The sequence below is a fragment of the Hetaerina americana genome, unplaced genomic scaffold (genome assembly GCF_022747635.1).
Source record: "Hetaerina americana unplaced genomic scaffold, ioHetAmer1.1.p SCAF_2, whole genome shotgun sequence".
In the NCBI taxonomy this organism is placed as follows: Eukaryota; Metazoa; Arthropoda; class Insecta; order Odonata; family Calopterygidae; genus Hetaerina; species Hetaerina americana.
In genome coordinates, this window is record NW_027286763.1 from 31,318,436 (window position 1) to 31,336,707 (window position 18,272).

Sequence of the window (18,272 nt, forward strand, 5' to 3'; positions counted from 1 at the left end):
CCTGAGTGTGTGTGTGTGTGAATGCGATTCATGAGAGTGACTGTTATTCCTTAACACACCCTAGTGATCGAGTGGTTTTAAATTGGTTTCCTTATTTATTATTTTTGTATTGCTGGTGTGTGATTGAGGTACCTGTGGGTCTCTGTTAATCAAACACATCCAAGTTACCTAATGCGTGTTTTCCCCTTACATATCACTTTGTTTTAACCTCCCACCCTTAAACAAACTTAGTGTCAATCTACTTTACAGTCTCTGCTATCTCATTTTCCCTTAAAATATGTATTTGATTTTAAATAATCTAACTTTTCTATGAATGGTAATCAAGTTACGTCTATTTTTAAATTTCACAAAAAATAGCAAATCAACTCTTACTAACAATTTTTTCATAGATGACAAGCATGTGCAATGCTGTATTTCCATTCGTATCCTGTGCATCTGGATCCGCTCCTCTGGCTAGCATTAGACGGTAGCACTCCTCTTGCCCAAGGCAAGCAGCGAAACTTAGTGGATACTCACCCCAATAAACATACCTGGAAAAAAGATAAATGAAGGAAAAAATCTATTAGATACATGTCTCTGTATCAAATATTTTACGGACCATCTGTGATTAAAGAACAGAGGTTGGTATACAGACAAGGAAAACCAGGTACGAGGGTCATCCGGAAAGTAGTACCCGTTCGTGCCGCATGAAGTGCTGACGACGCGAGTAGCCGCTGGACGAGGTCAGATAGCTTCAGTGGCTTGTCTGCCTTCTCTGAGCCAAGTTGCGTGACGCTAGCATTGCCTGTGTTGTTTCTGTGATTGTTTACAATGTTTAAAAAAATTGAGAACGCCGCCAGTTGTGAAGTGAGGGCAGTGATTAAATTCCTCAATGCAAGAAACGTTCGCCCATGTGATATTCATCGCCAATTAAAGGAGGTGTATGGAGACAATGTAATGGACGAGTCGTCTGTTCGGCGGTGGTGTCGCAACTTCAACATGGGGAGGGGGAACACACACGACGATGAGCGTTCGGGGAGACCGTCTGTCATTACAGACCAACTGGTGAGCTCAGTTGACGAATTCGTGAGGAACGATCGGCGCGTCACAATTGATGACATCTGTGAGCATTTTCCCAATGTTTCTCGAACAATTGTTCATGAAATTGTTAAACACCATCTGCATTATGCAAAAATTTGTGCAAGATGGGTCCCTCGCGTATCTCAATGAGCTGGCGGCGAAGGACTATGCGGCAGGAATACAGAAACTTGTCACACGTTATGACAAATGCCTTAATTTGCTTGGAGATTATGTTGAGAAGTAGTTTAAAGTATCCTCTTTCAAATAAAATTTTTTATGTTTGTTAATATTTACTTTTGTGTCTTTATTTCACGAACGGGTACTACTTTCCGGATGACCCTCGTATAAGTACCTAGTACCAGTGCCTAGGCCAAGAATCCTTGGTATTTCCTACTAACTAGATGTAGGTACCAACCCATACTATTTATTGACATGATAAAGATTTCAGGGGTAGGTTTGCACCTAGGGCAAGGAAACTAGGTATGTACTTATAATGCTGAATCAGTACCTGATTTCTAGAACACAAATATTAGGTACCTCAGTAACAGTACAAAGAGAAATAGTCATACATATTTCTTGATACTTAGTTACAAGTACCTGCACCCACCCACAACTACCTACAGTAAATGTCTAAATATCAGGAGAATTACACAACACTCATTTTCAAAGTAAAATTAGGTCATATAAATGAAATAATAAAAATTCTTTGATAGTAAATTTAAAAGAATCAAATCAGACATGCAAAAACGCATAACTATATTTGTAACCATAAATTGCATCACATTATTTAGAACAGGAGGAGATAGCATATCTTAACTTGCAATTCATTTGCTTTCTTTTTTAAGCCATATTCTACTGATAACCAATTTATTCACAAAAAAAGAATGCTACTGCTCCTTTTACATTGCGAAAAGCATCTTCTGATGATCTTCATTAAAGCTACATAGCATGGCAAGCATTGCCATAGCCTGACAGGTTAGATTCTTGCCTGTTTGATCATGCAGTTTGACTTGCTGTATCATTGCTGGCAGACTACTCAAATGCATAGAATGGATCATAAAATAAGGAAGCATGCTCTAGGATATCCTGGTTTTGTATATTTATAGCCACCTTATTATCTATTCCCATATGGGTTCATTTATAAACTTTTCATGTTGATTATTACAGGCTTCTTTTGTCCAATGCAATTGGCAGCACAACAGAAAAAAGGAATTATTTTTACTTACCCATCATAATTTGTGTCAGGGCACAAGCAAACCCATTCATGCTCTATGGAATCTGTTCTAGATGCCTTCTGGTCCTCAGGTGTCATGAAAGTTCCACAACATCTCTCCTGGAAATTGGCCCCACAATTGAGCAAGTATTTCACCATGGCAGGATCTTCATTCACAATGGCAAGATGCAGTACATTTTCTCCTGCAAAATTATTACTGTAACTACCAGGTTCGTTGAATATATAGGATAAGGATAATTTGGTTGATCAGAGAAATCCTCAGCCAGCTTCCTCCATAGAAAAAGTCATGAATGAAGTAATTTTTAAAAATTGAAGCTTCTATTTATTTATTTTTTAATTGAATGAATGACTATGACAGCATGAAATGAAGATTTTTTTCAACTTACAAATAATGGGATAAAACATCTTAGCATCAATTAATAATTGACAAATCTGCATATATAAAGACGTAAGAAGGCAAATTGTCTGGACCCCTTTGTGAGGGGATGGGAGGGCTGGGTTCCACCAAACAATAACTAAAATATATGAGGACAAAAATGAAAAATAAACTGAACAATTTTATTTTGAAACCATCATTTTCTCTTGGATTAATACTTTACCAGAGAAGGATTGTTTACTTCTTTTTAAACAAATGATGAATATTATGGACTTGCAAAAACTAAACTAACTCTGGTGTATGTCACTAAAACTGGACACATAAATGTCCCATATGCCCACAATCACTTTTAAAATGGACATTGGTTGAACTGGATAAAGCAGGGAGTGATGAAACACTTACTCACATTATTTATCAAGAAAAAATTCAATTTTATATTATATTGTTAGCTTAATGCGTAATGTATATCTGGTGAAATTTTAATTGATTCAACTCTAGTAGTGCATTCCTGGCTGCTGTTGCAATTGCAACATGTGCTGCTTATGAAAAAAGCTATTGCAAGTTACATAGGCTCAGTTTTCCAATGGCTACCTCTGATGATACTACTACACCAGACTAAATACTAGATACTTTCACTCAATAGTTCACTAAATACTTTCCATGGAGATGTTTCTTTACACTGTGCAATAGACAAAAGTCATATGGGACTAGTTCTGGTCTCTCATTAGGATGAAGAACACATATCTTATTGATTTTCATTGCATAATCACGATTTTGTGATGAATTTTTTTAACCCAATGAGCAAAAACATGTCTCATGGGTAATTTTTCTAATACCAATTTGTGAGTGGCGCTCGATCACATTATCAGTATTTCTAATACTGCTCTTAGTGTTGTTTTATAATATTTTCCTATAATGCAGCTGCAGTCTTAATGTTCACTTCCGTAAGAGCAATGACTGGATCTCCAGGGCCACCTCCCTTTGTAATTGACTATCCCCTATCTTTAAAACACCTTATATCCATACTGTAGGGAAGAACAGAATCTCCATTAGCCTTCAGAGCATTACAGAGGCCTTAGCTGATGATTTTTTAAAGCAAAAACTAAACTTCAAACCAGTATCAAGTGTTACCTTCATTGTTGCAATGACCACACTGAACATGTTTCACCTTGCATCTACTGCCACTGTAACAATACTAGGGTCAAATAAATTAAAATTCCCATAAACATTACAAATTAACCTAGAAATATAATAAGAAAGGGAGATGGGAGTTCAGGGGTAGTGTTGGACTACTGACTAGAAAGCCTGGGTTTGATTCCCAGGTATGCCTGCTGGGTACCCTCAACTGTATGATTTTTTGGGTACCAGAACTTCCTGGAAAACCATTGCCTGCACAGGGAAAGGAACTAGCCCCTGTACCATGATGTGTTAATTTCACACACCGTCGAATATTGGATGGTAGTATTGGGTGAACTCTACCATCACCTACCACACCGAACTTCAGGCTGATTACTATGTTAATGGCTTTATCAATTATATAAAATTAAAATTTTTCACAGCAAATTATGGCAATTTTCATTGTTCATAAATGTGATATCCATATTGATTTATGGAAAGGGACTAGCTACACTGCTGTATTAGTTTCACACACAATCAAGTATCATACTGGGTGAACTCTAAGATCCCAAGAGGTGTAACAATTATGCTGAGAAATTCTTTTAAAAATATTTTTGGAAAATTGAAATATGACAGGTAGTCTGTGATTATTAAGTTTTCCTTTGAGCATAGTATACAGATACAACTTTGCAAATTAATGAGGAGATAACCATGGCTTTTATATTTAAGAAACTAAAGTGTAACCTGTTGTACAAACTACAATTGACTCAATTCATTTAAATGCTGCTTTTTATCCAAGTAAAAAATAAAAAGAATTTTGGTATTAAAAATAAATATAAAATACAATTTTTACCTCATTACTTGTACGAATTTTGTATTTGATGTTGAAAATATACACCAATGTGAACATCACAGGCAAAGTTTATCATTATAAACAAATGTCTATTGGAGAGAAATCATAATTAACAATTGTGATTTCCACTACACTAATTGTATAAACACGACCTGGGTTTCAAAAATTTGAGTCATCTTCAGGCAAAAATTACATGCATGTTGGCAAATATATACCTTTGTTGATGAGAGGAAAGAGGGAGGGGGGTTGTAGGATTTTGGTTGTCAGGAAGTGGAGACATTGTTAGGCAAAAGAGCCAAAGATGGGGTAAATAGGGTAAACAAACATAAGATATGCTATGAGTAGGGAAAAAAAATAAATGTTTGCAAAAAATTTGCTATAGAGTAATCACAATAGAGACTTTTCTCTCACTCTCCTCCACAAAGAAGAGGAAGGAAGGTGACTGGACACCCTTGGCACCCTAGAAATAGTGCTCCATACACTGGACAATGCACACTAGTGAATCAAGAAGTATATCCCTACCACTCCCCATTGTTTTCAGGCCCCCTTAAGGACATCAGGAGGATACATAATAGCCTGCCACCTTTTGATTCCTGTATCGTATCAATGAAATATGGTAAATTCTGAGCATTCTCAATCCCATGTGTCCTATTTGTGAAAAAATAAAACTACCATTAGCACAAATTTTTTGATTGCTGGTTCAACATACTTATTATCCTTCTCATCCATTCACCCAGGGTTTTGGATTCCCTCCCCAAGGATCCAGGTTCAAATCCTGGTGATGGCAGAAATTTTCAGTTTGGTGCAATACCTACATACTATGAGTAAAGCACAGCAAGTGGAGTTCATTATCTGTGTACTTCTTGGTGCCTTTTGTTAAGATGAAGCTAATGTTGATGCCATGTTTCCCTCCATTCTTCCCTCACTTCCTGACAATCCTATCTCTACCAAATTACTCACTTATCCCTAATGGGGAAAATTATGGTTGCCTTCTTTAATAACCACTACCACAAGGTCTTCAAGCAGCAAACATTCAACTTACAAATACTTTGGAATTCATGAATGAAAAGATGCAAATAATGCTTATAAAACTAGATGATCTGTAAAATAAATGAAAAACAATAGAGTACCTAATTGAAGGTCTACCTGTACTCATTTTTATTTACACTATATTAATAGAACATGGGTGTAACTAATATGTGCTAGGTTATTTTTTAATCTTTCTGTTGGATTTATCTGAATTCAGTACTCAGGGAGCCATGAATTTCTTTTAAAAAGACTACAGAAGGGATCAGTGTGACATTAACAAGATCATAAATACTGAAAAAGTAGGTTAATGGGAATGAATGAGTGTTGATAATTCTTTATTCAAGTAATCTCTTACCATAATACTCGTCACACATGTATATGTCATTGATTAGCTTAGGATAGAAACGCAAAAGCCTTTTTGCAAGATCAGCATGGAGAGCTGTAGCATTAAGGAGACATAGATGAAGTATAGTTTCTCCAACAGCACCTCTCTCATTCAAATCCCAGCAAACATCCCGGCATTTACTTGGATCTGAAATATTTAAAACATCTTGATGAAAAATATGTAATTCAGATGATAGATCTTCTATCAATGATGGACTTTGTGTGAAGGACTGTGTGTGTGTGTCTTTTGCTAATGCTGTTCAATAGATTCAGATGCTGAAAATTATTAAAAAATTCACGAACCTTAATATTCATACATCATTTTAAAAATTCCATGATAAAAAATTAGTTCAATTCACTAAAAATAGAAACATAAGCACTCAACTATAATTTGTACTTTGCTGAAAATTATTCCATACTAACTTCTTCACAATTGCATGTGTGTGAATGAGATTTGGAGGGTAGGCATTTCCCAGACTAAAATATCTGTAAAATCCCTTATTCAAAGTATGAGTTGAAGAATAAAAGCAATGCTATATTTATAATTTACAATGCAATTTAATCAACAAAGGATAATAAATGAGCAAAACACAAGCATTTTTGAGCAAGATATAGGTAAAAAACGATAATAAATTGCATACAAGTGTTAAGGTCACAACAAGTGACTTAAATGATCCAAGAGAGTTTCACAACCATCAAGCTTAGGAACTTAAATAAAGAGTTTTTTGACAAATAAAATGCATTTTCCAGGTTACACCTGGAATTTCAGTGGCCATAAAAACCAACTTGCTGAATATTTTGACATGCTTGACTAGTCTGCTGAAATTATATTGGAATTAATGCCAATATGATAGTGGAAGGCAGAATGAAATGAATTAGTGCAATCAGGTATAGAGTTTTCCCATATCCTGCCATTATTATTATTACACTGAGCAATCAACACTGCTTTTTAATATTTTATGTTACTCTTTAACCTTACTAGATATTTCAATGAAAGCTTTTGAAATTCTAGATTGAAAATACATTTCCCTCCAAATGAGTAAACTAGTTGAAAACAGGCAAAGTACAAACAGTATAAACCATCAACTAACATCATGTATCTCTCTCCATGATATCCATTGATAGAAGAGCTAGTCCAAATCTTCAAATCTCAAGTCATGTGGAACTAACCACAGAGAGGAAATTCCAGAATTTCTTTTTGGAAGTCTATATTACTTCTGTATAGCTTAAAAATTAGTTTTTTTTTAAACTTGGCTACAATTTTAAGCAATAGCATTCTTTGATTTTTGCCTAACCTTAATACTATAAAACAGAAATGCTATTGAGTGAGGGTATCAAGGTGGATGGCACAGTCAAAGGCATATCTGGTACAGCAATTTGGGGGTTAAACCCTCACAGATATAATGATGTAAATGTAACTTTGCACTGTAGACAAAGTTGGGATGAACCACATTCTCAAGTGTTTTAGGAATAATTTTCTTAAACCTTGATGAAAATATCCTCCTTGAACAAAGTTTAAGTAATTAGGTGGCACTAAAGATGATATGTTAAACAATTCAATATTCATGAACAGCAAGCTATGTCTCAATTCACCAACCAGGGGCAAATATAAACCTATAATTCAAGAAAATGGAAAAAATATATACAAAATTATCATAAAGCAAGTAGAAATTGACTATGTTCTACAAACAAAACGACGAATGGAACAGAACAGAAAAGGGAAGGAAAACACACCGTATATTTCCGAACATAGATGACTGGATTAAATTAAATATTAAACACACATCAGCAAGCACACAAGTGTTAACCGGACATGGAAACTTTAACTCCTACTTAAACTTCATAGGGAAATGTTTTACCCCTCTGTGTAACTGTGGAAAAGAAGACACAGCAGAACACAGAGTGGAGGATTGTGTTTTCTATGAGACAGAGCGGCAACTCTTATGGAACAGTATGGAAGAGAAGCTAACGAGCTTTAGGGAAATGATTACATTCTGCCTAAAGAACAACAATAACCTGCTCGGAAAATTTGCAATAAGAAAACCAGCAAATAGTGAACCACAACAAGCGAACTAACTGGGAAATATTTTGTGTAAAATGTAGCAATGTATTCTATGTGTCTATTGAGTGATTTTTTTTTTCTTTTCTTGAATTGTTTATCATTAGTTTAACTCCCAACATATATAAGCACCTGTAGATGTTAAAATTTTAGAAAAACTTTCCTTATGTCTGATTATTTTTGTCTTTTTGTCTGTTTTGTTATGTATGTTGTTTCCTTATGTCTCATTATTGTTTGTAAAAAGGGGAACTAAGATTCAATGGAATCCCCAACTAACTGTGAAGTAAAATAAAAGTGGACCCAGGAAACCATTGGTCAAATGGGTCCAAAAATTAAAAAAAATTAAAAATTAAATTAAAGACACCATCGAAAAAAAAAACAAACTTATGACTGGACATACATCCTAACCATTAGCTCTCCACCAAAACATCATGTGGCCTTCTCCATGGCATTCCAGGAATATATGAATCATAGAAACACAGACCAAGATGCACACATTATGGTGTGAATACTTTGAGGGAGGTACAGTCAGTAGCATTCTCTTTGATGCATATCTCTAGAGCCATTTCTGAGACCAGAAATACAGAGACCTGAAATGCTGGGATGATGTCAAGGGCAAAGAAGTCAGATAGCATGGAGGAAGATTCTTAGAAAGAAAGGAAATATAGATCTACGTGTATTAGGTTTTTATGAGGTGAGATGAAGAGAGTGGGGATTACTGGAGTGATAGAGTCATTTATAGCCGGGGAGCAGAGTGTTTGTAGACAAGTTGTACAATCAAAAAGAAGAACAAATAGGAGGGCACTAAGAAGGCAAAATCTAAAATAGATGACGATGGGAACACCGGTTGACCAAGGGAGGGATGAGAAGAAAGGAGAGAATATTTTTGGGAATTATGGAGGAAGGAAAGCATTGAAATTCTGCTGGAGAAAGGGCCAGATAATAACTAACAGCTAGCTGATATGGCATCACAGGTACTCAGATACTCATGGAAAATGCCAGGAAAAACAGGAAGTTATAGTTTGGCAAAAAGTTTCTGGATTGCATGCAGAAACCCAATTTCAGCCTGAGTATTTCTTTTCAAAGAAATACAGTTAAAAGGGTGTTGTGGGTAAAAGTGACCATTTACCACTCTGAATGACCATCATCCTTATCACTTACCATAGTTTCACCTGCAAAGCATAAGGGAAATTCTCTCTTCTTAGTCAATGTGTTTTTCCTACTTTGCACTTAGCTCTCTCCTTTTCACATACCTGTATCATAGTGCCAGAAATGTTGAAATGAGTTATACCAGGTTCAATTACATCATCATGAGATGTAGGCTCAGAAGCAGGATCATCAACCCACAAAGCTTCTACAAGGTGTGTAGGTACACAGTTCAATAATTGAGTAGCTATGGAATGAAATTCAAAAGAAATAGGAGGAGTATAAGAGTGCCAAAATGACCTATTGAAAGTTTAAACAGAGTTAAATGGGAGAAGTGCCAAAATACTTAACACCTGTCTAAATGAGAATAGGAAAATGAAAACAGTTACTTAATGAGGTGGATGAATATTAAAATAGGCTCGTAGAGAAACAAAGGAAAAACATTTGGAATAAATGGAAAGATCAGTGTGAGGATAAATTTCAGATATAGGGAAAAGTAGAAATGAATTATGATTATAAGAAGGTAAGTGAATCGTCGGGATGTAGCAGAGGAAAAACTATATAAGCATTAGAGACAATAGATGAAAGATACTTCTGGAGCCAGAAGAGATACAGGCAAGGAGAAAATAGTATGTCAAAGAGCTTGATAGTTCATACATTAGAGCAGCCAGCCTATAAATAAAAAGGGAATGTAATGAAGACGAGAATAGCTTTGCTCCAGAAATATTAGATGACAAAATAGAAAAAAATGACAAGGGCATTAAGTCACACAAAGCAGTTGGCATTGATGCTATTCCCTCAGAATTACTGAAGAGTTCAGAGGGAATATGGAAGGATGAGATTCTCTGTACCCACACAGAGTATTTATGAGGAATAAGTTTGTCATAAAGATTTCATTAGATCAATGTTGACCATAATTCCATAAAAGATGGTGGTATCATATGAGGACTCTAGGATGATAAGTTTAATTTCATATGCAACGAATGTAGTTCTGAGACTCATCACTAGTAGATTATATAATAGGGCCAACCATACCTAAGAGATGATCAGAGAGAGGGTTTTCAGTTTTTGCTTGTACTTCTAAACATATTTGTATGAAATTTTAAGATTGGCAGAGGAAAGTCCAACGCAAGATATATAAGTGGGTGGTCAGGTGATTTAATAAGGTCTATAGATGATGAAGCAATAATTAGTCAGACAGCTAAGGGATTGCAGTTAAATTTAATTGCTTAACAAGAACTCTGCAAGAAGTATTTGATGTACATTAACCACAAGAAAATGAAAGATAAGATTATTAAGAAGTAGGAAGGTTAACTATAACATCAGTGAAAGAGGGAATACTTTGACAGTTCACATATTCCTGCAGTATTGAGGGAAATGGGAATACTATGGGAGATATTAGGACAAGAATTACATTGGGAAAAGAAGCAAAAAAAAGCACAATTTGGTATCTTGCATTGAACGACTCTGGAAAACCTGTTTGCCCTCAATCTAGTGTAAAGGGAATTTTCCCAGATAAGTAATGCAGCACCAGGCATTTAAAAGGTAATCATTAACATTACAAAATTGCCTAAAGAATTCATTACTTGATTCATAAGTTTGAAAGGCTGAAAGAAACTCAGTTTATACAATTATTTATTACAAATTGAAAATATTAAAATTTCTAAACAAATACAAAATACATACCAGTCTCTTTTTCCACAGGAATTTTATTGATGTCAAAATCATTGGGATCTTCCATGGCCCTTAAAGGAGGTAACTGAAAAAAAATTCAAATATTTTGTTAACATGCATTTGAGATAAGGGAATTGTGTTTAGAAGAAAATTTAATTATTATTAAACCTTCCTTCTTCGCACTAGTGTAGAAAGCAATGAAAAAATTAGTCATCAGTAATCTAAAGGCATTTTTTACATACATAATAGCATTATATATATATATATATATATATATATATATACACTACCTTGATCAAACATTTCCCGGAATTTATTCAGAAAATTAAAAATACAAGTTTATTCATCTAAATCTATATTGTCCCCTTCAAAGTAATCCCCATCGACTGCAACACACTTATGCCAGCGCTTGATCCAATCCTCGAAACATTTTTTATATTCGGTTTTCGGTATGTCCATCAGTGCTTCCTGCGATTTTTCCATTACTTCCTCTCGGCTGCTAAAACGCGTTCCCCGTAATGGTTTTTTAACTCGATTGAACAGAAAGAAGTCACAGGGAGCCAAATCAGGTGAATTCGGTGGCTGTTGGATGGTATTTGTTGCATTTTTCGTCAAAAAATTACGAATAATGATAGCACTGTGCGACGGTGCATTATCATGGTGCAAAATCCACGAGTTTTCTGCGGATATATATATATATATATATATATATATATATATATATATATATATATATATATATATATATATATATATATATAATGCTATTATGTATGTTATAATGTTATTTACCCTGAGATCCGTGGGTCTAATATGTCGCCAAGCGCCCCGATTCTTTCGCCAAGAGATGGCGTCAGGGGGCTGTTTCACCCACCAAAGGATAAATAGACAACACACAAGAGGAAAGGTCAGTGGGTTAGAATTCATACAACATCATACAGGAAAGGAACAGTGCATTTCATGGCATGGCGTTTCCTCAATAGCTCAAGTGGTTAAGAGCATCCGCCCGGCAAGTGGAAAGGGCCGGTGTTCGAGTCCTGGTCAAGGAAATATTTTTACTCTTGTGATCCGTTCGATTCCGCCTACCCCACCTATATTGTCTTCGTCCTTTATGTGTGTTCTTATCCCTTTTCCTTATATCTGTTTCTATATAAATGAGTATTTATTTGCCGTTTGGCGGGATTTCGTGTTTGAATACATATATATATATATATATATATATATATATATATATAATAATTATATATATATATATATATATATATATATATAATTATATATATATAATATATATATATAATTATATATATATAATATATATATATATATATATTATAGCCCTTTCCTCTTGTGTATTGTCTATTTCTCCTTTGGTGGGTGAAACAGCCCCCTGACGCCATCTCTTGGCTAAAGAATCGGGGCGCTTGGCGACATATAAGACCCACGGATCTCAGGGTAAATTACATATCCTCGATAGCTCAAGTGGTTAAGAGCATCCGCCCGGCAAGTGGAAAGATCCGGTGTTCGAGTCCCGGTTGAGGAAATATTTTTACTCTTGTGATCCGTTCGATTCCGCCTTCCCCACCTCTATTGTGTTCGTCCTTTATATGTGTTCCTATCCCTTTTCCTTATATATGTTTCTGTATATATGAGTATTTATTCGCCGTTTGGCGGGATTTCGTGTTTGAATATATATATATATATATATATATATATATATAATATGGGAAAGAAGCATGGTGGAGGATGTACTGCAAGGATATGGATACTATTCAGAGGAAGAAAGAAATGGATAAACTGCAGAGAAAAGTGAAAGCCTGATCAGGAAGTAAGAAGGGAAAAGGTATGCACACTATTTAAGATGGAGCCAAAAATCATCTATTGAACCAAAAAAGATTCAAGGGACGGAAAGAATACATAAATTACATACATAGTAAAGATATAACGCCAGCAATATTAGAGAGGGAAGAGAGTATGACATACTTGTGAGACCGAAAAAGTGGGTAGGGGAAGTCGATGTCCTTCCGGGAATAAGTGACCATTCAGCTGTGCGTATGTATCTAAACTGGGAGAGGGCTCCGTATAAGGGGCTAGTAAAAAAAAGGTAGTTTGGCAATATAAACGTGGTGATAGGGAAGGGTTCCAGACCTTTTTAAGGGAAAAGTATTCGCAATGGGTAAGTGGTGGGCAGAATGTAGAAGAAATCTGGAAAACATTTAAGGGGATAATGGAGGAGGTATTAAATAAATTTGTCCCGGAAAAAATTCTTAAAGAAAATACTGATCCAGAGTTCTACAACCGCAAAATTAGATCCTTGAAGAAAAAACTGAGAGTGATTCACAAAAAACGAAACGAGAGCTCGGAATGGCTCATAATTTACAAAAAATTAGTTCGTGAATTGAATAGAGAAAAGAAAATAGCCAAAGATAGTTTTCTGCAGAAAATAATCGGGATAGATAATGGAAATAAATTTACAAGTACCTCCGGAGGAGGAAAGACAACAGGGAAAACATAGCAGCTTTAAAAAAAGAGGATGGAACACTAATCGTTGATGATAAGGAAAAGGCTAATACGTTTAATAATTGGTATGCAAGTGTATTTAAGGTTATAGTAAATAAAAAGGATCCTGTAGATACATCTCTGAGTCAACAAGGAGGCGAAAAAATATTAAATACCAAAAGTATTAAAACGACGAGCGCAGAAATTTATAAAAAAATTATGAAAATGAGGGCAAATAAATCAAAAGGGCCAGATGGTATCTCAATTGACTTGCTTAAATTGGGTGGTAGTGTAGTTTCAAATTATATAAATCATTTATTCAATGTTACCTTAAACAATAATGCCCTGCCAAATGCTTGGAAGGAGGCATATGTTACGCCAATTTTCAAAGGAGGAGATAAGGCACTAGTTGATAATTATAGACCGGTAAGCTTGACATCAGTTATATGCAAGCTATTAGAAAAGATAATGGCTGATTATCTCTGGGACTTGTGGGAGAGTGAGAATTGGTTGTATAGTCGCCAATACGGTTTTAGAAAAGGGCACTCCTGCGAAACTCAGCTATTAGGGTTCTGCCAAGAAATGTTCGACTCTATGGATGCGGGAATAGAGGTGGATGCTATAATAGTCGACCTGTTAAAAGCCTTTGACAAAGTTGACCACGATCGCTTAATGCCTAAGATGGGCCAATTGCCACTACACACAGATGGAAGAGTAATCTCTTGGGTCAAAATTTCATGGAAGGTCGAACATAAAGGGTCAAATTAGGAGACGTGTATTCTTAAAAAACAAGGGCAACATCGGGAGTCCCACAAGGAAGCGTACTTGGCCCGCTCTTGTTTTTAATATATATAAATGATCTCCCAATAAATATTAATTCTCAGATAAGACTTTTTGCAGACGACTGTATTATCTACAGGAAAGTCGAAAATGACAGAGACCGTGACAAACTTCAAAGGGACATTAATAAAATGGCAGATTGGGTGACAAAAAATGGCATGGATATTAATGTTAACAAATGCAAATCCATCACTTTTAGCAATAAGGTAAATGGAAACAATAGGGAATATAAATTCTCAGAAAATGTCATTCCTAGAAGTGATACTGTCAAATACTTAGGTGTATATTTAACTAAGGACTTAGGGTGGGGGCTAAATGTGGAGTACATCTATAAGAAAGCTTTCAAAACTCTTCATTGGGTAATGAGAAACCTCAAAGGGAGCGTTAGAGCAACCAAGGAGAAGGCTTATCAGACCCTAGTAAGACCAATTTTAGAGTATGCTTCTCTTGTACGGGACCCTCATGAAGAAGGTCATATTAAAAAACTGGAAAAGGTGCAAAGAAAGGCTGCCCGATATGTACTGGGGAAGCATAGGAGGATGGAGAGTGTGTCTGACATGCTAGAAACGCTGGGCTGGGAACCTCTAGAATCTAGAAGAAAAGTAAGCAGACTTTGTGGAATGTTCCGAATTTTGAAGGGGGAGAAAGCTTGGGCAGATCTTAGGAAAGAGGCGGGGAACCCAAATTTTATAGGCAGAAATGATGACAAATTTAAGATAAAATGCCGGGCACAGAGAACAAATAAAAAAAAATTTTCTTTTCTAAATAGAACAATTGTTGAGTGGAACACCTTACCTGCAAAAATATTCGAGCCCTTTCCTAACAGAGTGTATACTTTTAAGAATAGATGTAAGGCATATATGTAATAATTTGATTGATGTGTGGTGTATGGTATTATATGTAATAGCTTAATTATTTTTAATTTATCTTTTTTTTTCTTGCTGATTAATGGTTGTAAATGGGATGGGGATTCACTTGTTTTGTTAAAGAGTTTTGTGTTTTGAAGTCTGGTTTTATGTATTATCTTTTGCAATTATTTGGGACTTGTGTGCCACCTGACAATGTCTATTAGCACATGTGTATTTTTAATAATAATTATAATTAATTAATAGAGGGGGAAAGCTTTTATCCAGATATGTTTGATTAAAAAATCAACAGGGAATCAAAATGAAGTAAGGCTGCAGGGTGCGTGCATATATGTATGTGTTCATACAAGGTTTGTATAAAGAGTTATCATGTATATATATATATATATATATATATATATATATATATATATATATATATATATATATATATATATATATATACACATAGGAGTTCTTCTGCTTCTTCCGATGAAGACGGAACTAAATTCCATTGAAATTATCAAGAAATAACGTGTGGGTGTTCTTTTTATGTGTTCTTATATTGTTTGTTGCTGTCCAAGTTTTATATATACACATATTTCGATGATATAGAAACATAGAATCACTCAAATGAGCAGTATAATATTTGGACAGCATAATAGGACACAAATGAAATAGATAACAATTATGTGTATTGTGTATATACATATAGTATTTATTATGACCTGAATGTTCATCCACTTACTGGTAGCTGTGTGAGTTGATGATCTATTTTTAACGTTGATGACTTATTTTTAACCATTTTATATTGAAACCATGATATAATCTAACCTGTACCTACCTGTTTCTCCTGGGATCTTCCATAAAAACTACACCTGTCATTACGTTTGAGTCAGGTGTTTGTTATATTCCAATCCCTTCTTCTGCAGAACTTGGCTGCTTTCACTATATTAGCATTTCTAATTCCTAAATGTACAACCCTGTCTCCTTCCCATTCCTTTTTTCACCTACAAAGGTGCTTCCTTCCTAGCACATTCCCAATAATTTCTTCTTATTGATTATAAACCTGCCTACTTTTTTCTTTCCATAACTATTGTCAGCATATCTTCCTGGATTAACACTAAATTGCTTGGATCTACTTTTACTTCTAGTAGAATTCTACCATCACTTGCTCTATATTCACTACCTTTCTCCTCAGTTTCCTATTCAGTTCAACAGCCATCCCATAATGTCCTCTCATCTTCCACCACAAATACAGGGTTTCTCTTGATCCAATAATCACTGCAGTATCTCCATCTCACCCAACACACAGTTGATATATTCAACACTTTCTTTCTCCATTTCTCTTCTTGTGTTTTCCAGCTTCCCAGGACTTAACATGCAACCAAAATTCTACATCTCCATATAATCGATTGTGGTCCTCTTATGATTCCTCTTTTTGACTGGTTTCAGCTCAGCTATGCAAGGATTGTGTGATGACAATTCTAACTTCACCTATCATAATTGAAACGCCATTCCTATTTTAGTAAAACAATACTGCATTTGAATCTGACACTTCTTCCAACTGATGACATTTTAAACCACCACCATGCATGATAATCCATCAGTTAATTATCTTCTTCAGGAATCCTTTTCTCCCTCTAGAATGCACATTTGCGTCTTTAGGTTTTAGTATTTTTCTCATCCCTCACAACCCAAGGACAAACGTGCTGGTGATTATGGGCAAGTGACTTTGTGCATGCATGTGTGCTCACACATACTTAGATAAATATATATGTAATGACCAAATGAAATGGGGCATCTAACATTATATGTTTATATAATGTATTTAAGTTTCATTTTTTTATGAAACTAGCTTTACCAATTTGTGCCTTGGTCGTTCTTTGTTGCGTAGCAGGACTAGCTGACTTATTGGGATGAGACGTCCTTTCCCCTTATTATATAGGAATGGCTCTACTTTTGTCTTTATGGCATGATCTAATTCTGCATACTGTTTTGTTTTGGTTGCTCTTTTCATGAGCTCCACTAAAAGCCCACCTCCTGTAGAAGAAAATGTTAGTATTTATGTTTTACTTTTACAAATTATTATTGAACAAAAATTTAACCTAAAAAGTGGTCAACTCTAGCTGAATTAATGTGACTTTTATTATGAAATCAGTTTACAATTATGATGGTTTTTCTGAAAGAAGATTAATTTAATGCCAACTCAATGAATCAAAATAAAAAACCTCATTAGTCAAAAAATTAATCGATTAAAAACTAATTTGAACCATGCAATCCCCTAGATTAGCAAAATACTGAGATTTCATGCACTATTTATAAACTAGTTGTGGTCAAGCTTCCTCTCCATAAGCTCTGGCACAGAAAAATATGCATAGACTGCACTTGCATAGACATGCACTTGCTACCCCATCACACCAGAACCCTTATTCTGAGCTCTCAATGTGATATATAGTTGCTAGCTGTTTATTAATGCCATAACACAAGCTTAAGTACACTTGCTATTTATAACTGGTTCTGGATATTGGTTGCAGGGGTATGTGCATGACTCATTAGGAGAAGAAATGAATAGGTGCCGAATATGTGCTTGCAATTTAATTTAAGTATTTCAAATTTGATACCAATTATTTTTCATTTACAAGTTAAAGCTCCATGATTGAAATAACGGCGGTTACTTTAAAGTACAGCATACTGCATGGACAGGAGATCTTTAATTTTTCTGGGCAACTTAGCATTGCCAAGTTTTCTATGACGACCCCCTAGAATTTATTATAGAAAGTCACAACAGCGTCACCTTTAAGATCCACCAATTTGTAAATAGCCTGGGTTGATGCTCCTGCCTGTTTCTTTACTCCACTGGTAACATTGCTCTCAGTATTTCCCATGGTGACTTATGTTCACTGTTTCGGAACATCAACGATCTAATCCAACGAATGATGACACAAGAACCTCTCCGAATTTCTGAACTCACGATCGAAACTATTGAATATACTGAAAATCTAAAGAAATTAGATGTATTAATAAATAAAGAGCTACCGGGAACGCAAACTTTTCATCGAGAAAGCCCATTGAAATGCGTTAGTACGCAAGAGTAGGCAGATGATATGCTTTCACATGCCAAATCGATCGGTGCCCACGCTCTCGGGATCCAGGTA

At 35.3% G+C, this 18,272-nt stretch overlaps 1 protein-coding gene across 1 annotated transcript in view; it reads right to left on the reverse strand.

Annotated features, from left to right (window-relative positions):
• The window catches only part of nan (transient receptor potential cation channel subfamily V member nanchung), a 34,417-nt gene extending 16,415 nt beyond the window's left edge, over positions 1 to 18,002 (reverse strand). Inside the window, exons 1-7 of the mRNA XM_071585063.1 lie at positions 17,912 to 18,002; positions 16,979 to 17,157; positions 10,959 to 11,015; positions 8,495 to 8,513; positions 6,023 to 6,217; positions 2,286 to 2,475; positions 377 to 530 (exon numbers count right to left, since the gene is read on the reverse strand). Of these exons, the coding sequence (XP_071441164.1) occupies positions 377 to 530; positions 2,286 to 2,475; positions 6,023 to 6,217; positions 8,495 to 8,513; positions 10,959 to 11,015; positions 16,979 to 17,157; positions 17,912 to 18,002 (885 nt within the window). The remainder of the gene's footprint in view (positions 1 to 376; positions 531 to 2,285; positions 2,476 to 6,022; positions 6,218 to 8,494; positions 8,514 to 10,958; positions 11,016 to 16,978; positions 17,158 to 17,911) is intronic.
• Positions 18,003 to 18,272: the final 270 nt, after the last annotated feature.